The sequence below is a fragment of the Leuciscus leuciscus genome, assembly GCF_965113295.1.
Source record: "Leuciscus leuciscus genome assembly, chromosome: 24".
NCBI lineage: Eukaryota > Metazoa > Chordata > Actinopteri > Cypriniformes > Leuciscidae > Leuciscus > Leuciscus leuciscus.
Window position 1 is genome coordinate 27,500,835 of NC_138723.1, and position 20,926 is coordinate 27,521,760.

Sequence of the window (20,926 nt, forward strand, 5' to 3'; positions counted from 1 at the left end):
CACAGAGACCTCAATACTTGGTAGACTATACACAATGACGGTAACATTTGATGGATCGTTTTTGTGTTTGAATGTGTCATTTTGAGTGGAAAATTAACTCCAAATGGCACAAAATGGCACGTTACTAATCCTAACAACAAAAACAATGATAAAACAGTGTAAATACAGCTGGAAAAGTGAAAAATCAACTAATTAATTAATTAATTAATTAACCAATTAATTATTCAAGGCCCAGTGTATGGTGGGAACACCAGTATCAGAAAAGTTGAGTAATTTTACTTAATTTTATAACGTTGATATTTACACTTTCATTTCTACACGCTTGAATTGAGTACTAATATAGAATTTACTTCGTTTTTATTCTTGCCTGAACTAACTTTTCCATGTAAATTACAGTTTTTTTCTGTAATATTTACTTCACCTCAAAATAATTTTTATCAGTGATATTGAATAGAAAATAAAAAAGGTAATTGTGACTTTTTTTCCCTCTTAATTTCTTGTTTATATCTCACAATTCTGCGAAAAAAAATTATAATTAAACTCTCAATTGCAAGAAAAAAAGTTCGAATTGTGAGATAAAAAGTAACAACGACTCTATTATTCTGTGGCGAAAAAAAGCTTCCATATATTAGCCAAAGGCCATGTATATTGGATTTGTTGTTGATCAATGGCAGCAGTTTTTATGTTTTCATTTCAGTAAAAGCTTCATGTAAAGCCCCAGAAAGCATGTTCTGCATTGGGAACCATGTGACCAGTGGCTGCCCTGAGCAATTCTGTTACTTTCTACATTTCTTTTTCTACTATACATCCTATAAAGTAAGTATGTCAGTATTCTGACAGTCGTTGCACTATTATTGACTATGTTCATGTTGGATAGAAAACTAGTGCTAGTGTTTTGACACTAATTCTATTTTGAGTCGAGTTTTTTGTGTTTTTGATAGAGTCAGTATATGTGAAAAAAAAATTAAAAAAAAATTGAAATATAGAGTTTGTATTTATTTAACAAAATGTGGTTTTGGACAGAAAATTAACTATTCAACTATAATTATGTGATGTAGGTGTGTTGCTGTGTTAAGAGTTTACAAAAAGTAATTTTAAGTATCAGCTTGTTAGCAATTGTAAAGAACTAAATATGTTATATAGCCCTAAGCTGCACATGTACAATATTGTTTCATATTTGTTTTTTGTAATATGCATTTAACAAGTAGGCTTGGATAAATATCCACATGATTGTGAATTCAGATTTATGACGAACTATCAGGCAATAGCGTGTTTAATTAGAAAACAGCCGGCGGGGTGTTCGGGGTGAGCGTGCTCTGTGCGTGTCATTTATTGAACTTCATGTCACGTGTCCCGTCATCATACTGTGTTCAGTGCTGTGCTTATGTGACCTGAAGCGTTTGACTGTTCAGCCAATCACAAGACAGATAGCCGGTGATGGATAATCATTGTGATCCGCTGTCTCTATGTGTCTGATACTGTACAGAGAAACAAGCCTGACCTCATCTGATACATACAGATGCTCATCACACTGCTCATCTCAACACCTCTTCTGTAATAAGGTAAGAGCTGGGTCTTTTGCTTTTTAAAGCTCCTGGTTAAAGTATTCGAAAAGTAATGGTTAACTTGGTTAATGTTAAACAATTACTTTTTGATGACAAGGCCTAAAAAGATCCAAGATCTAGTAAAACACAAAAATGTACAAATCAAATAAATGGTGATTGGTTGAAGGTTTTCATTTGTGTTAAAATTTGCTGTTTATATATATATATATATATATATATATATATATATATATATATATATATTTAACATGTGTATAATATATTGTATTAAATATATATATATGTGTGTGTGTGTGTGTGTGTGTATTGGTATATATATATATATATATTAGTGCTGTCAATCGATTACAAAATTAACTAGATTAATTAGACATTTTTCTGTGATTAATTGCGATTAAATCTTACGTTTTTATACTTTTTTGAATATATAATGAATAATTTCACAGTTAATCTCCAAATTAATGTAGAGACAACATAAAGACAGTATATTTTAAATACTTGTTTAATGGCAATACTGAAAATAATTTCCCCCCCAATTTTAAACATTAATTATAGCCATTCAACATTACAGTGTATTGAAAGCTATACTTTTTTTTAAACATTTTTTAAGCTTCAAAAAATATAACAACTCAATTAACTTAATTTAAATGAACTTTAAACAATCCTCACATAAACCCAATAATAAATGTCATATTTACCTCAATATACAGAAATTGAACAAAGTTATCAAACAGTCTGCACTAAATAAATTATAAATGAAATATAGATGAATCCTTATTAAAGCTACATAAGTTCTTTAGTCAAGAGCAGTGAGTAATTTACCTTTGTTCTTTGATTAACATTAATGACAGACTTCATTAGTGGCTGCTGTCCCTTTAAGATCTGATGCTGCTTCATTATGCGGATCTCACACATTTTTAATGTTTATGTGGTGTTTTTAATGTTTTAATGTTCAAGTCAACACCATTGCTGTCTCAAAACCGCGGTTTGAAATCGCTGGTGATTCTGACGTCACAAACTACCTTGTAACCAATCACGTCAATGTGTGATCGTCAACGAGTGGGTCTCTGAGCTGGTGTGAGTGAGTGGAGGCGGGGCTAATTTGCATATTTTTTGCAAACCGCTAGCCAAAGGATGACAGAAATGCTGCGTTAATTGCGTAACACGTTAAACTGGACGACAATTTATCGCATACAAAAAATAATAATTGTTTTCAAACAGGTTTCCAGAACATTTCTGCCATTATTCAACCAACAAATGGTTTATTTATAGTGTTGGACTTGATTATTGTCTCTGTAGGCTATATTAAAGTAGGATAGGGGTATTTTAACAGCTGTAATATTAATTGGGTCTTTTGATACTGGATCTAAAAATAAAAAAAAGTTCATAACTCTTTGTGTAAGAGTCATTTCAAGTGTAAATGTGTAAATCTGTGGACATTTTCCCCTTCATATAATCACATCGCGTTCTCCGGCGGATCAATGATGCTGTCAGTCCTGATTATCTGTCTGAGTTGTTTTCTGTCTGGTGTGAAGGACACTGATCATCATATACAGTAGTGTTAATTACTGTATTAAGTGCCGTCTTGCATTACAGCGCTTCAGCTTGGGTGGCCAGCAGAATGATTGTGTAACTAACATGGCATTATGTTTCTGACAGCATTGTATTCGTTTCACACAACAGTGATGTGTTTCTTTATTCATGAAAGACGAGCAGAAAAGAAAAATCGGTGTAAATTGTTCATAAATCCATTCGTATGTAAATTGTAAACATTTGGAAAATGTATGTATGAATGTTTTATGTACATTTTACACTTTTCTGATCTTGTGTATGAAAAAGGCCCAGTTACACAGGCTTTGAGAGAATTTCTAAAGAACCAGAGAATAAATAAATCAATATTTACACAAATCATTTTTTGTCCTAGGATTTGGAGTTTTGTTAAAGCGTGAGTGTGTAACTCGGGAATCGATTCATTGCGATTTGTGAGCAAATCATTCAGACCGGTTTTGTGAACTGAATCAAATGATTCATTGAAAAGATTTGACTCAAAAGAATGATTTGTTCATGAATCGAATATCCCCTGCAGAATATACACGATACTCTTTTATTTACTTATTCCTTCAGTATAATTGTATTCATTTATGGCCTTTTTTTTACTGTTGTTGGAAGGAGATTGAGGCCGGACGCCAGCTGGATTTGATGTGTTGCAAGGACGTGCACTGCATGGCTCTCTTTATGGGATTTTTGTAATGCAGAAATGTGGGACACAGCTACTGCTTCTGAATGTATGAATCGATCAATTATGTGACAGTGTGTGACATAAGAGAGAGCCGCGTTTGACTGACAGCGGAAATCCTCCCATAATTATGCCAATGCATTGGGTTTTCCTTTCCCACCAGCGACAGGGACATTGATCTCATGAAGCTGCAGGTCCACGTGTCCCATCGCTCAGGTCCTCTTCCGGTCACTGAAGCTGAGACTGTGAGACCATGCTGGAGGCATTCAAACGACTGGCTGCTATAACTAGCTAAACCAAATAAACTTAACCAATATGCACAAATTAAATGTGTGTAAATACACTGAGGTCATATAAAGTGCTTTTCTAACTTTAATTAGGTAGAAGCTTACAAAATTGTAACCAATAGATATCACCATACTACAGTTACTTCAACCATGCTACCACAGTACATTAAGACAATTCTATTGACAATTCTATAGTTTTCTGAAATGTTATGTTCAAGTATGCAAATGTGGCATTATCTTCCTATATCCTCCCTTCCTATAGGATAAAAAATATCCCCTAATTTGCATACATTTCCAAAACAGAAATTTTGTTTCATTTTGTTGACATATTAGAGTTAGAGGGAATTTTGAAAATTGTAGAGCGTTGGGCGCTTGCAATGCCAAGGTCATGGGTGTCACAAATGCAGGTTGAAGCAGGGAAGGATGGAGGATCTACAGTACTTGCAGCAGCTTTTATTTAAACAAACTCAAAACTAGACAAATACAGACTCAGGCTAGGGAACAGGACTCGGGAGCAGGACAACCAAACATAACACGACAACGGCAGACAAGGAACAGACTAAAACACCGGGCTTAAATACACAGAGAACAGATCAGGGAAACGAGACACAGCTGGGACAAATTAACTCAATGGCTAATTAACAAGAAAAACTACAAAGGACTACAAAACATGGCACAGAACAGGAAATAACAAAAGTGCACACAAGAGAAGGGGAACACAAGACAGGAATCATGACAATGGGTTCGATTCCCAGGGAAAGCAAGAACTGATAAGAATGTAAATGTGTACCTTGAAATGCAATGTGCTTCGCTTTGGATAAAAGCGTCTGCCAAACGCATGAAATGGAAATGTAATGGAAATCTAGTGACTCATATAGATACAGTGTAATAAAATACTTAAAAATCCCTTAAATGTGTCTTTTAGATGTTTTCTTGCCTCTAATCTGAAAGACAAGAAGTAATGTAAGCAAAATAGTCAAAAATCTCAAAACTGACCAGTGCATGAAAAAAGTTTTGCCTTGCCTTAATAGTATATCTTTTATTCTACTGTTTTCTTCCGGTCAGGATGGACCATGAGTCGCACGGCAGCAGGAAAAGTGGTCACCGCAGCAGACACAATGAGGATGAGGATGGTGAGAGGATGGGCATTTTTTTTTTACGTTATTTATTGGCAGATGTACCTGACCTACAAACCAATTTTTGATAAGGAAACTATTTTTGTTTACAGTTTTTTTTTTTATTTATTTATTTTTTTATTTTTTTTTTTTTTTATTTTCAATATTTGTCACAGAAACAAATATAACATAAATAACATAGACATGTAAACATGTAAAGATATAGAAATATATATTATATTATGTTTTCATATATTATATTATATTATATTATACCAAAAATGTATGCACCTCTTGATAATAAAATGTTGTGATGTTATTTCCATCAAGAGGTGCATCAATTTTTGGTCGAGATCTTGTATTATCAATGCAAGAGTCCAGCACTGTGTAAAGTCTCCTCCAGCACATCCCAAAGACTCTCAGTGAATTTAAGCTCTGGACTCAGAGGAGATGATTCATGTGTGAAAATGATTCTTCATGATCCTCACAACCATTCTTTCACAATCTGAGCCTGATGAATCTTGGCATTGTCATCCTGGAATATGGCCATGATGTGTCTCATACATGGTTGTTTAAGAAATGAAAAGCTACACACTCCATCAACTAGGGTTAGAATAACTGTTGGCAAACATATAACATGATAGAAACATCATAATCACTGCAATAATGATCCAATCATAGACTCTTAAGCATTCGCCCATTGAAATCCAAACAGCGACTGTTTTTTTTGGCCAGGCAGTGTATAAATAATATACACACACACACACACACACACACATATATATATGTATGTGCATATATGCAAGGGTGATGAATCAAATGAATCATTGTATTGCTTTTGAACCAGAATGAACGTATTTGCTGAAAATGAATCTGAATTGGACTACTAAAATATAAAATAGTAACTCACAGGTCTTTCATACTCTGGTTTTAGAGTCCGTCTACATTGGCGTCCCAGTGCCTCGGGGCTACAGAAGGAAGCGCAGGCATCACAGACGCACATCACGACATTCCCACGCGAGTGACGGCAGGGAGAAACACAACAACCATTACGAACATCAGGATCGAGAGGAACCATGTGATGCAGATGAAGGGGAGCAGGATTCAAACGAGCTCTCCGACATCAACTTCACCAGTGAGCTTCTCTTAAACATTATTATTCTGGACGTAACAAAAAAGGTCTATAGTTTCTATCAAAATACAATTAAATACAGTTCAATGTTATTTTAGCATCAGTGAGATACTGTTATAGTTTTTGGTTATTTCGATAGTCCACTTTAGATATTCTACTACTAACTATTAGTAACTTTGCAACTACATGTCAACTAACTCTCATTAGAGTATTAGTAGACTGTTAGGTTAGGGTTAGTAGAATAAGTTGAAATGTACTTGTACATGTTGGGGAATCATCACAATAAAGGGTTAGCAGATATTAAGCAGACAGTCCACTAATACTGTAATGGTAGTTGACATGTAGATGCAAAGTTACTTATTTCGATAGTCCACTTTAGACATTCCACTAATGTTACATATTTTCTTGTACATTTTTTGAATTGGTTTTTATTTTTGTATTCTCCGTTTTCATTTTAAATTTAGTTAAAGTTTTAGCAATTTTGTTGTGTTTTTGCCATTATTTATTGTTTTTTAAATATGCTTTTTATAATTTTTATTATCGTGTAGTTATTGTAGTTAGTACATCAAGTTATACTAACTTAAAATTAACAATGTTGCTTTGGCAACTAGCTAAAATAAAGAAATACTTTTTTTATGGTTTTATTTTTAGTTAACTATATGGTAACTTTATTTTAAGGTGACATAGTTACACGTTACTGGATGTACTACTAACTACAGTAATAACAGTAAATTATGCAGAATTACAAGTAACTAACCCTAAACCAAACCCTAAGACTAAACATAACTCTATAGTAAGTACATGTAGTTATTAAATATTACTCAGTACTCATTTGAGTAAGTACAATGTAACTACGTCACCTTAAAATAAAGTGTAACCAACTGTAATAACCCTGATACAGTTACTGCTTTAAAATAACATGCATCATTGAGGATTATTGATGGAAACATGTCTGAGAGTTGTTTGAGGATTTAGAATTAAATTCTGAAGTGAGAGAGAGAGAGAAAGAGAGAGAGAAAGGGAGGGATCAGCAAAGCTGGAGGAGGAGAAAAACACTTGCTGGGCCTTTCATGCGTGTGGCACTTTGCCCTGCTTTAGTTTTCAGGAAAGAGCAACATCGCTGAATAGAAAAGTTCAATAACAAGAGCACTTGCTCACGGGGAAGGTGCATTTAAAATGAGGGAAAAGGCCTAACGGATTCATCGAAAAAAGAGGTGGACATTTCAGAATAGTTACTGTGGATCTTTTTCTTTCAATGAAACAATAAACGTGGGATTTACTGAAGGATGGAGCAGGAACAGCGTAGGTTGACGGGCTCGTTCAGTATTCAGGACTCTATACAGTCACTGACGTCCAGCCTGGGCTCTCAGAGCACTCTTCTGAGCAGCTGCACAGGTACAGGTGCTCTTCAGCTCTTTTCCTTACTAGTGCTGACATTTATTCTTGCGTGTTTCTCTCTGTAACTGTGGTTTGGAGTTTGATACTGGTAAATCATGAACTTGTTGAGTCTGTTAGTCTATTAGCATTAGTTTTTTGCTGATACAGTAATAACAGTACTGAAGTCACAAGGTTGGTTGATGATTGTAGTGTTTTTGTTTTTTTGTTTTTTTTTATCCTTGTGAAGCCTCGGACAATCTTTTTCTTTTCTCTTTTTTTGTTTTTGTTTGTTGCAGTGTGACATTTTCATGACATTTAAGCACATTTACTCCCAAAATAACTTTTCTGTAATGCAAATAATGATAGACTATTTTAAATGTCAAGTACATCAGAATAGCACTTAATGCACTTCCTTCTTGTGCTATATATAATATATATAAATGATGCATAATTACATGCAACTATCCCTAAACCAAACCCCAATCCTAACCCTAACCTTATAGTAAGTAGTACATGTAGTTCATTATTATTACACATGAAATGAAAAACAGTAATATACAAATTACGGTTATACAATAAAAAAAATAAAAAGATTTTTATATATATTTTTTCATTTCATGTGTAATAATAATGAACTACATGTACTACTTACTATAGGGTTTGGTTTAGGGATAGTTGCATGTAATTATGCATAATTTATAGTTATTACTACAGTAACTTCATGTAACGTGTAACAAGGACACTGTAAAATAAAGTGTTACCATTTATTCGTATTATTATTTACTTTTTTCTTTTAATTTGTATATGCAAAATGAGCCACACATCAGGTTTAATGAGATTCACTCATTGCCGCTGGATGTAAAGACACATTTCTGAGATCAGTCTACAACCTTCAATAATAATTTGCGTCAAACTTTGTTTAAATGTTCAGTAGTGTCCATATTGGCATGATTTTGCATTAAATGCATCTATTTAAATTGTGAAACACATCAAAATGTCAGTCCGTTGGGAATGCGTTTTTCTGTAAGGTTCCTCTCAAGAAGAAATCTCAGGATTTAACATCTGCTTTTATTGGAGTCAAAGTAAAGACTAAGACCTAAAGAAATTCACTGTCGATGAATTCTACGGCAACATGTACAGTATATCAACAGCTAATCTCTAATATCTATGACTCTATCAAAGTTTGATTGAAGTGTATGAGCTATAAATAAGCTGATGCGTTGTACTCTACTCTGCATCGGCATTCTACAACCACACGTATTTGTGATTTTTACTTTAGGATTAGAAGGATTACATGGAGAAAAACACCCACGTGCTAATAATCCTGAGGAAAAGCCAGAGATTGAGAGGAAGGTCACAAAAAGATTGTCATGCTTGAGCTCACCGGCACCGACTTGCACCTTGAGTTTTCAATAGATTGCTCTAAACTTCAGATTTAATACACACAACATTAGATTGTGAACAGGTTTTTAGTAACCTCCACTGGAACTTATGTAAGCTGACTTTACCTCAAATATAAAGTCGATCATTTTGATTAAATCAGTACAGGTCTATTGACATTAGATATTGATTCTGGCATTGTACATCAGATTAGATTAAGCCACTGTCATGTGGTTATTTAAGATAATCTACTGAACAAATTCGTTTGATATGCTTTCAGATATCTGACTAAGATATTAATCTTCAAAGGAAGATTATTAAGATACTTATCTTTAAACAATCCTGTTGATTTGATTCTGACTTTATCGGCTGATGCATGACTCGAGTGAAGAGTTTGAGCTGGATTCAGTGCGGTCTCAGATCCGAATTCTCGTTCTGATTAGATGCATGAATTATGATCGAATCGTTGATGGCCTTAGGGAGTCGTGCATCGTAATGATCCTGCTCTGTCATATTCAGATTTCATTTCAAGCAGGGTCAATTCAGATTGAGCTGAAGGCAAAAGAACAGCCAGACTTATTCGACATACAGTCCAGTAGGCTTCTGTTTAATGCAAAGAATCAAACTCAGTTGTACTAGTAGGGTGTGTTGAACTCCAGGCCATTATTGACACATTTGCATGGACATTTTTTTATTTGCTTCTTTATTTTTTCTTAAAGGAACACTCCACCATTTTTTTAAATAGGGCTTATTCACCTTCTTTCCTACATTTAGATAGGTGGGCAAATGCATTTTTGTCTCAGTGCATGCATTGTTTTAGTTTGACAGGGTTCGGCGCTAGCTTAGCTTAGCATAATGAATGGAATCCTTTGTTGCCAGCTAGCATGTCCTGAGTAAAAGTGATATATAAAAAAAAAAACCCACCTAATTACTTCTTGTGGCCTGCGTATTCACAACGAGTACAAATAGCGATGCAGATTAACACTAGGCGATTTCCTAGGCAGATATTGACTTATATATTAAGGACTATATTAGGGGGAAGTACAGGCGAAGCACTGCTACTTGGGCGTGATATCTCTGCGCCCAAGTAGCAGTGCTTCGCCTGTGCTTCCCCCTAATATAGTCCCAAGTCAATATCTGCATAGGAAATCGTCTAGTGTTAATCTGCATCGCTATTTGTACTCGTTGTGAATACGCAGGCCACAAGAAGTAATTAGGTGGGTTTTTTAATTTTTTATATCACTTTTACTCAGGACATGCTAGCTGGCAACAAAGGATTCCATTCATTATGCTAAGCTAAGCTAGCGCCGACCCTGTCAAACTAAAACAATGCATGCACTGAGACAAAAATGCATTTGCCCACCTATCTAAATGTAGGAAAGAAGGTGAATAAGCCCTATTTAAAAAAACGGTGGAGTGTTCCTTTAATGCTTTATTGCTTGCAATGATCATAATTTATAAGTTGATTTGGATATAAGCATCTAAATTTACATTTAGTCATTTTTGGGCTTTTGCCCAAAATACGAAGTTCAGGCATTGTTCAGAGTAGCATAAGCCCGATAAGGGAGGATTAAAGGAAAAGAAAAGATTATTTTTTTAATTTTCTTATCAGGTTAGGTGCTCACGTAAGAGGTGTGTTTTCAGCGTTCTTTTGAATGTTGTCAGGGATTCTGCATTCCGGATGAGGGAGGGGAGAGCATTCCACCAGCATGGAGCCGTGAATGAGAATGTTCTGGAGAGTGATTTTGTGGCTCTCTGTGATGGAACCACGAGACGTCCCTTGTTGACCGATCGCAGGCTTCTGGTAGGGATGTAATGCCTTGATCTTGATGCGAGCGAGCAGCGGGTGGTAGCCAGTGCAGAGAGATGAACAAAGGAGTGACTCTTTTTGGCTCGTTGAAGACAAGGCGAGCTGCAGCGTTCTGAATCATTTGTAGAGGTTTAGTTGCACATGATGGAAGTCCAGCCAGAAGAGCATTGCAGTAGTCAAGCCTAGAAATGACCAGGGCCTGGACGAGAAGTTGTGTTGCGTGCTCAGTTAGGAAAGGCCTGATCTTTCCGGATGTTGTGCAGTGCAAACCTGCATGATCGAGCATCTGCAGTTTCTTTTCAAAGTTACATGATTTTCACAAGGCGGTTTATACAACAGGCGAAAAAATACAATATTTTTAGATTGAAAGAAGGACCCGAGCTATACATAACCACCCACAACACCTTGGCAACACCCTGGCAACCACTCTCAACAAACTAGCATCATGCAAACAACACTGCTGTTCAAAAGTTTTGTTTATTTTTATTATTAATACTTGTATTCAGCAAGGATTCATTAAATTGATCTAAAGAGGCAGTGAAAGCTTTTAACAGTAAAGACATTTATTAAGAATTGTATTTCAAACTTTCTGTTAATCAAACAATCCTAAAAAAGAAAATGTATCACTGTTTCCACCAATATTTGAAGCAGCACAACTGTTTTCAACATTGATAATAATCAGAAATGTTTCTTGAGCATCAAATCAGCATATCAGAATGATTTCTGAAGGATCATGTGACACTGAAGACTGGAGTAATGATGCTGAAAATTCTGATTTGATCACAGGAATAAATTACTTTTTTATAATTTATTAGAATAGAAAATGGTTCATATTGTGAAAAAAAAAATCACAATATTTCTCTTTTTACTGTATTTTTGATCAAATAAATGCAGCCTTTGTGAGCATAAGAGACTTCTCTCAAAACAGTGAAAAATCTTACTGACCCCAAACTTTAACAGTTTTGTCAACATAATAGACCATTTCAAAACCATTAAAATCTTGTCCACCCCACAGTTTTGAATGATAGTATATATCAGATTATAGCATAGTAGAGAGAATACAGGAAGTGATGGGGAAAATGAAAGGTCGAATCAGAGATGGTTGCCAGCAAGATTCAAACTTACCTCACCCACAAGTCTCAATGTATTGGAGCATGTAAAGTTCTGACTCTTGTTTGGCTTACTTGCATTGCTCAAATACTACTACAAATACTACTCCTTTGCATTTTAAGATAAATACATGGCTTTGCATTTTATCAAACTATCTTACGCTTTGTTTGTGTGTGTGTGTGTGTGTGTGTGTGTGTGTGACAGTTTCCCCTGCTGCTGAGAGACTACGCCACATACTCAGGGAGGAAGATGAGCCCACACCCACCCTCTTCACTGAGATGGACACACTGCAGCATGAGGGCGGAGAGATGGAGTGGAAAGAGTCGGCCAGGTGACACAAACAAGATCACATAACACATAGGGCGCTTCTCATTTCTTATTGTGCATCCTTGTTTCCTTTCTTCACTTCCTTTCAGCTCCACCGTTACACTGTAAACCCGAATAAGTTGGCAAAACTCAAAAAATGTAAGGCAATCAGTTGCCTCAAATTTATTAAGTTAAGAAATTCAAAGTTTAAGTAAGCAGAACTGGCAGATTTAAATTTTGTACTGATACATTTTAATTGTTTTTAACTTGAAATGTTTGAGCACACTAATTCATTCATTTAACTTAAAACTTTCTTTTAATCTCAATGTGAACACTTTTATTAGTATAAACTTAGCTTGCTTTAACAAGTTAGTTTGCTAACATACTAATTTGTTAACAGTAGTATGTTATACAGTAGCACTTGCTACTGCATATAAAGGTTGTATTTGCTCTCAAATCATGCTGCATGCACCACTTGTCACCATGATGGTAATTATCCTAAAACCAACATTAACAGAAATTATTCTAAATTAGCATAACAAAACATTAATCACTACTAAATCTCCCACTTAACAATCTTGCACAAAAAAACCCCATTATATTACACTTAATTTTAGTATTTACTCTCCCTTTCGAGTGCCATCGGCAAAGCATGCTGGGAAATGGACATCCCAGTCATTTCAGTTAAACTTAAGTCCGTTTAAATTAAAATAAATAATTTCATAAAACTCAAAACAATGAAACAGTTCAGTTTACTTAAAATATGTCACTTATGTGAACTTGAAAGAAAAAGAAAGTACTAAATACTCATAAAAGTTAATCTGACTGAACTAATTAAAACCAATTCATTATTTTGAGCGTTAGGGTTTACAGTGGATGCGAGTGTACCTGTGTATCCTCGCCAGTGTTGGGGAAGTTACTTTTAAAAAGTAGTGTTTGCTCGTTACTCGTTACTTTTTTAAAAAGTAATCCGTTACTTTACTTAGTTACCCCGTTTGGAAAGTAACTTTTTACGTTACTCGTTACTTTTACGTTACTTTTATGTTGCTTGACTTTGGGCAGAACCCAATATCTGTTCCTAAATATGTAGACATAAAGTTATACAATGGAGGACATAACAGGTAACTATTTTGTGCTCTTTATTATAAAAAATAGTATCAATTTCAAAAGAAAAAAAGTCCTTCTCATTGGCGCTGCTGTGTGCTGCAACTTTTATTCTCAGCCGGCTCTGCATCATGGGGTAGAGTGCGACACTCCGCGATGAGCCGCGTGCTCGCGCCACTTCTCTCCGCTCCGCTTCCCCTATCCACCGAACTTTAAATTTCGGCAACAGCCAATAAAGCTTCCCTGCTCTCTAACACCGGTGCGAATCGCGTCTTGATAGGACAAAATGATATAGAAGACATAGTTTTCAGACATACGACTCACTCTATCAAGGGAGTAGGAGAAAAAAAAAGAGATTTTGAGAGAAAAAAATATATTTTGTTTAAAAGTACACATATTCAAGCTTTGTATATATTTCTCAGGTCTGTGAGACAAGTAGCTTATGAGTTTCGGTTCATTTACAGTATGGAGAGGAGCTCCAGTTCACGCGCTGGTGCCGTCATGATTATTTTGCATGCCATATTTACTTATTTATTAAATTCAGGCAATTAATTGGTTGGTAAAGCATTGATTAAAATTAAGATACAATTAATACAAAACGAAATTCGTTTTAAAGAAAGTCTTTCTACAAAAACAAACTTAATAAAGTGGTCTAAAATCATGTCAGCCCACTCCATTTATCTCCCGATATATTGCACAAAATTATGATCTTACTCATGCTTTTCACTTTTCATATAATCAACATAGATTAAATTATTTATTTATTTATTTTATTTAAACATAAATATGAAACTAAATAGTTTTCTTTAATTTACTTCTTATTAAATTCAGGCAATTGGTTGATAAAACATTGATTAAAATTAAGATACAATTAATACAAAACGAAATTCACTTTAAATACAGGTTTTCTACAAAAACAAACTTAATAAAGTGGTCAAAATCATGTCTCCACACTCCATTTGTCTCCCGATAGATATATTGCGCAAATTTTTTTATTTAATTTAATTTAAACATAAATATGAAACTAAATCGTTTTCTTCAGTTCTCAACAGTTCTCTTCTCTCAAGCGCGCAGCTGAGGCAGTGTCGCTGTCAAATATATCCATGGGAAAAGTAACGTTGCGCGGAATTGAAAAAGGAACTACGTTTCGTTACCAAATTTTTAGTAGTAGCGCGTTACACTACTTTTTACCCAAAAAAGTAGTTACGTTACTGTAACGCGTTACACACAACACTGATCCTCGCTCATGCTTCCTCGTTCCTTGCCTCCTCACGGTGCAATTAGAGAATTGAGATGTGCTTCAAGATGGTTTTCGGGTCACAGGCTGGAGGACGGAAGAGCGAGGAAACGAGGAAACATCAATTTGAGTATTGAGAAGCACCCGTACACTTCTGAAGCCTTTTATGACATTATTTCAATCTTTTAGATGTCATTGACCCCCAAATATGATCATCCTTGTTATGAGGGACCCCCACCCTAAAATTTTTATAATTTATTCTCTGAAAAATGTATATTATAAATCTAAAATTAGTTTCTGTTAAGTTACATTATTATATTTTTTCAAATCACTATAGTAATGTATATTTAAATGTTAGCTGAAAAAACAATACAATGACTAACTGGTAACACTTTACAATAAGGTTTCATTAGTTAACATGAACTAACAATTAAAACATTTAATAATCTTTATTAAAGGGATATTTCACCACTGGAAAGATGAATGTGTATTTAAATTGGGTCATTTATGTAGTAGAAATGTGAAATTATTTTAGAAGTTGGTGCCTTCTAGACTGAGAAAAGCCAGAAAATGTATTTTTGGCTCATGTGTGTTACGAACCACTCTGAGACACGAGGGTAGAGGATCCAAATGCAGCTTTTATTAAAGGGGTTATCCAGAATCGAAATCCAACAAGCAGAGGGTCAAGCACAGGAAGACAGTCCAAACAAATAAACAAACAAACAAAACGAAACAGGCAGGGGTCAGAGGCACAAGAGTAATCCACGGGACAGGCAAGAAATCCAAAAAACCAAGAGACAAGAAAACCAGGAAAATGCTCAGAAGTGCAGTGCAACAACATACAAAACTTCGCAGTGAGTGAAGGGGTGAAGAAAGCTTATATGGGGTGAACTAAACAAGAAGATGAGATACAGGTGAATGTGATGAGTGCTGATGAGTCCAGGCAGAGAATGATGGGAGATGTAGTCTGTGAGTGAACGTGAGAGTCTGGTGTGGAGTGCCCTCTGGTGGCTCTCAAGGGCACTCCAGCTGGTGACCGTTACATAGCCCCCCCTTTAAGGAGCGGATTCCAGATGCTCAGAAAAACAGTCCAGGAGGGTGGTGGAGCAGAGGAGGACCCGGGGCCGGGATGGAGGGCCAGGCCCGTGAAATGGAAGAGGACCTGGAGACTGCGGCAAGACGGGAGGCCAGGGCGGATCAGTCTGTGCAGGCGACCAGGGCGGAGCAGGCTTTGCAGGCGACCAGGGCGGAGAGACGACCCTTCAGGCGGCCAGGGAGGAGACGACCCTTCAGGCGGCCAGGGAGGAGACGACAGCCAGGGAGGAGACGACCCTTCAGGTGGCCAGGGAGGAGCCGACCCTTCAGGTGGCCAGGGAGGAGACGACCCTTCAGGCGGCCAGGGCGGAGACGACCCTTCAGGCGGCCAGGGCGGAGACGACCCTTCAGGCGGCCAGGGCGGAGACGACCCTTCAGGCGGCCAGGGCGGAGACGACCCTTCAGGCGGCCAGGGCGGAGACGACCCTTCAGGCGGCCAGGGCGGAGACGAACCTTCAGGCGACCAGGGCGGAGCAGACGGTTCAGGAGGCCAGGGAGGAGACGACCCTGCAGGCGACCATGGCACAGCAACAGACACCGGCTCAGTAACAGGAACAAGAACAGACACCGGCTCAGGAAAAGGAACAGACACCGGCTCAGTAACAGGAACAGACACCGGCTCAGGGACAGACACCGGCTCAGGGAAAGGAACAGACACCGGCTCAGGGAAAGGAACAGACACCGTGGCAGCAGCCATCTCTGCTGAGGGCTCAGGTTCAGGCGTGTCGGCGGCCATCTCTGCTGAGGGCTCAGGTTCAGGCGTGTCGGCGGCCATCTCTGCTGAGGGCTCAGGTTCAGGCGTGTCGGCGGCCATCTCTGCTGAGGGCTCAGGCGACGTGGCAGCGGCCATCTCATCCGGAGACACTGGCTCGGTGGCGGCCATCTTGTCCGGAGACACTGGCTCGGCGGAGACCATCTTGTCCTGAGACACTGGTTCGGCGGCGGCCATCTTGTCCGAAGACACTGGCTTGGCGGGCGTGACGTGAACAGTCTCTGGATCGGCAGAAGTGACGTGAACAGTCTCTGGATCGGCAGAAGTGACGTGAACAGTCTCTGGATCGGCAGAAGTGGCGTGAACAGTCTCTGGATCGGCAGACGTGACGTGAACAGTCTCTGGACGGCAGGACTGACGTGGAGCGCAGGCTCGGCAGGCCAAACAAACAAACAAAACGAAACAGGCAGGGGTCAGAGGCACAAGAGTAATCCACGGGACAGGCAAGAAATCCAAAAACCAAAAGAGACAAGAAAACCAGGAAAACGCTCAGAAGTGCAGTGCAACAACATACAAAACTTTGCAGTGAGTGAAGGGGTGAACCAGGCTTATATGGGGTGAACTAAACAAGAAGATGAGATACAGGTGAATGTGATAATGAGTGTTGATGAATCCAGGCAGATAATGATGGGAGATGTAGTCTGTGAGTGAACGTGAGAGTCTGGTGTGGAGTGCCCTCTGGTGGCTCTCAAGGGCACTCCAGCTGGTGACCGTTACAATGTGGATGAAAGACAACAACTCCCAGAATGCTCTTGCTTCGCTGCCCTATGAGGCCACTCCCAAGCCACGCCTACCGGTTACAGAGGGCAGTATCGGAAGAAATGATACAACTAGGCTACTTGTTGACTCGAAACTGAAAAGACGGCGTTTTATCGTGAGATCCCCCTATGGGCGGGTTGAAGACATGCGGAACGAGCTCCTCCTACTGGCTGGAGTCTCTCGCCTCTGGACAAAAAGCCTCTGATGATCATGACGCTAAATGACGATTTTTGCGTCATCTGAGGTTTTTTTCCAGACACACAATACAGAAATCTCTCGTCTCAGGGGGACATGAGGGAGGGAAGCACGGGCATTCGAAAATACTACCGGGTTTCTACTGATACAAAGCTTAATGCTAATCGGTGAAGTATCCCTTTAATGTTAATTTCAACATTTACTAATACATTCAATCAGTTGTATTTAATATTTAATATTACCAGAGTTAACATGAACTAACAATAAACAGTTGTATTTTTATGAACTAACATTTACAAAGATTAGTAAATACTGTAACAAATGTATGCAAGTTAATGTTAGTTAATGCGTTAACTAATGTTAACTAATGGGACCTCATTATAAAACTTTTTAAAGGGATTTATTGATCAAGTTGCAATGATTTCCAGCCATTTAATTTACAAAACCTAAAAGTGTTTCATCCATTTGTTGGTACATGGGAAGAAAAGTGTGTTATCAAGTGAAGTAATGTTGTATCTTCTGTGTGTTGCATCAGGTGGGTTAAGTTTGAGGAGAAGGTGGAGGAGGGTGGAGAGAGGTGGAGCAAACCGCATGTGTCCACGCTGTCTCTGCACAGCCTGTTCGAGCTGCGCACCTGCCTGCAGACGGGCTGTATCCTGCTGGACCTGGAGGGATACTCGCTGCCACAGATAGTGGGTCAGTACATAAAGAGCCAAGAACAGAACCACCTTTAATCTGGGACGACTGAACTCCAGTTTGAACGCACATCATTCACAAAGTTCTATTTAATATTCCGTTTCATAAATATTTTGTAATACTGGTCAAAAGATTTTTTTTTTTTTTAAGAAATTTATACTTTTATTCAGCAAGGATGCATTAAATTGATCAAAAGTGATGGCAAATACATTTATAATGTTACAAAAGATTTTTATTTACTCAAAAATATGAAGCAGCACAATTGTTTTTAAAATTGATAATAATCAGAAATGTTTCTTGAGCAGCAAATCATCATATTAGAGTGATTTCTGAAGGATCATGTGACACTGAAGACTGGAGTAATGATGCTGAAAATTCAGCTTTCATCACAGGAATAATTTACATTTTATAATGTATTCAACTTTTAAATTGAAATAATATTTCACAATATTACTGCTTTTACTGTGTTTTGATCAAATAAATGCATCCTTGGAGAGTAAAGAGACTTCTTTTAAATACTTTTTTTTTTTATTACCGACCCCAAACTTTTGAATGGTAGTTTTTTATTGGCTAATTCTTAATTTTGATATTAATACGAATGCAGTACTTTCATATTTTACCACATTTAAATAAATTAAACAGAATTCCCAAAAAAAATTCCATTAAAATTAGTGCAGATAAAAATTCAACAATTATAGCATGCAGTAGTAATATTTATAGTGCTCAATGTTGCTCTTTTAGGATATATAATGGGGTTCTGAGAAATGTTTAATAAAAATATTGACTTTGTGACCACAGTCTCTAGCTTCAGTCGCTGATGTGCCTCTTGAGACCAGGGGAGTGAGGTTTACCCGCACAGCTCTTACTAGCTTGCCACAGTTACATATGGATATACAGTTAAATATATAGATATACAATGAAGAAAGCAGCTCAGATCATTTGGTTTTGGGAAAATTTTATAAGAAACGTTCATATTTAGATCTCAGACTTTGATTGCAGATTGTGCCATGTTAGCAAATCGAACTAGAGGAGACAGAGTGAGATTACTGGAGTCTCTATACTCAAGAGAAACATTTAAGAAGAACTAGCCTTCCAGATATGCTTTATAAACTCTCATTGCCGTCTAGGAGAAAAAGTTGAGACCTCATTTGTGGTTTTTCTTTTTCCTGTGTGTTTCCCCTGTGTTATTTAAATATGGATTTTAATGCATTTGTGTGCGTTTTTCTCTCTTTCACAGATGACATCATTGAGAAGCAGGTGCAGGAGGGTCTTATAGCTCCAGAGCTCCGTGAGAAGGTCAGTTTCGTCCTCTTGCGGAAGCACCGTCACCAGACCAAGAAGCCGATCCACCGCTCCCTGGCTGACCTCGGAAAACCCAGCCCCTCGAGTAAGAGTCCGCTATGTAACCTGCCCCACAGTCAGTGAAATTCCCAGAATCCCCTGTCTCTCTCTGACACTTGCCTTTTCAAATCATTTCCATTAAACTTCTTTTTCTTAAAGTGCCCCTATTATGCTATTTTTTATGTTTTGGAGTCTCCTACAACAGGTTTACATGCATCAAAGCTCAAAAAACACTTTAATTTTCTAATAATATACATTGCACATCACCTAATTTCTCAAAGAGTCTGAAAACGTTTCGTTTGAAGATTCAGTCTCTCTAAGCCCCGCCTTTCCGAGAGCTACCCTGCTCTGATTGGTCAGTTGGCCCAGGTCATAGTAGATGTTTTTCGCAGGCAGCCAATGAAGAGCATAGGCTTGCATTATGCAAATTTATTACATTGTTGTGTAGGTTTGTAGCAGGAAGTGAGACTGGAATTACTGACGACTCGTTTCGGCAGTTCAGAATTGATTCTTTCTTTTAGGAGACAATAACTTTATTTGCCGTGCACTTTGATCTTTAAAACATTGCAGACCTTTTACTTTTTACAAACAGCTATATCACACACTACATGAAAGGTAATACCCTGAAAAAGCATAATAAGGGCACTTTAATTTCTTGAGTTTCCACTTTATTCTTTCACCTGTCCTGCCGTCTTTATCATGTCTTTCTCTGTGTCTGATCTCGGGTCTGTATCAGACCGCAGTCCGAGCCCGAGCCCGAGTCCTCGCTCTGGGTCGGGTTTCCATCGCTCCACTGAGGACCTGCGAGCTCATCAGAGCGGCGGCCTAAGCAAACTGCGTGAGTCTGAGCTTCTGGTTCTTCTCCCTTCCATTGATTCATCCACAACCTCTTCCAGATCTCTGGAATTTTCCATCTTAAGTTCACTCTGGCATCCCTTAAGATGAACTTTTGGTTTTCTAATAAGCTTTCCTACTGTCTCAAGTTTCGTTACCCTAAATCACCAACACCCATCAACATGCATGACCCCTGCAAACTGCTGTCAGTGTGAACAACCTTTTACTTCACATAGCATCATCCACTGACTAACTGTGTGTAGTTGCAACATTTCTCAAGTATGCAACAGTGCATTTTTGCCATTGTTCTGAGGATTAGAGATTATTAGAAAGGTCTTGACTTTGGTTTTCCATTCTTGTTTGTCACGATTTGTTTCTGTACTCTGGGTACTTTAGGCCAGGAAAACAACAATCTTTTTCTTGTCTTTTAGAGAAAAGGTTCCAAAAAACATACAATCAGGGAAAAGTTTGGAATAATTGAGACGTGTTTTTATGTTTTTGAAAGAAGTCTCTAATGCTCACCAAGGCTGCAGTAATATTGTGAATTATTTATTATAAATATATATCATATTTAT

At 37.6% G+C, this 20,926-nt stretch overlaps 1 protein-coding gene across 5 annotated transcripts in view; it reads left to right on the forward strand.

The window, feature by feature from the left end:
- The window catches only part of slc4a5b (solute carrier family 4 member 5b), a 57,019-nt gene that overhangs the window by 10,747 nt on the left and 25,346 nt on the right, over positions 1–20,926 (forward strand). For 3 of the 5 annotated variants that reach the window (XM_082157950.1, XM_082157952.1, XM_082157951.1), the window contains exons 5-11: positions 698–816; positions 1,487–1,562; positions 5,154–5,221; positions 6,138–6,338; positions 12,217–12,343; positions 18,016–18,176; positions 19,414–19,563. In XM_082157950.1, coding sequence (XP_082014076.1) covers positions 5,155–5,221; positions 6,138–6,338; positions 12,217–12,343; positions 18,016–18,176; positions 19,414–19,563 — 706 coding nt within the window. In that variant the 5' untranslated portion in view covers positions 698–816; positions 1,487–1,562; position 5,154. Of the gene's footprint in view, positions 1–697; positions 817–1,486; positions 1,563–5,153; positions 5,222–6,137; positions 6,339–7,405; positions 7,731–12,216; positions 12,344–18,015; positions 18,177–19,413; positions 19,564–19,622; positions 20,356–20,926 lie in introns of those variants that run through there. The other 2 variants (XM_082157953.1, XM_082157954.1) reach the window with 2 other exon arrangements.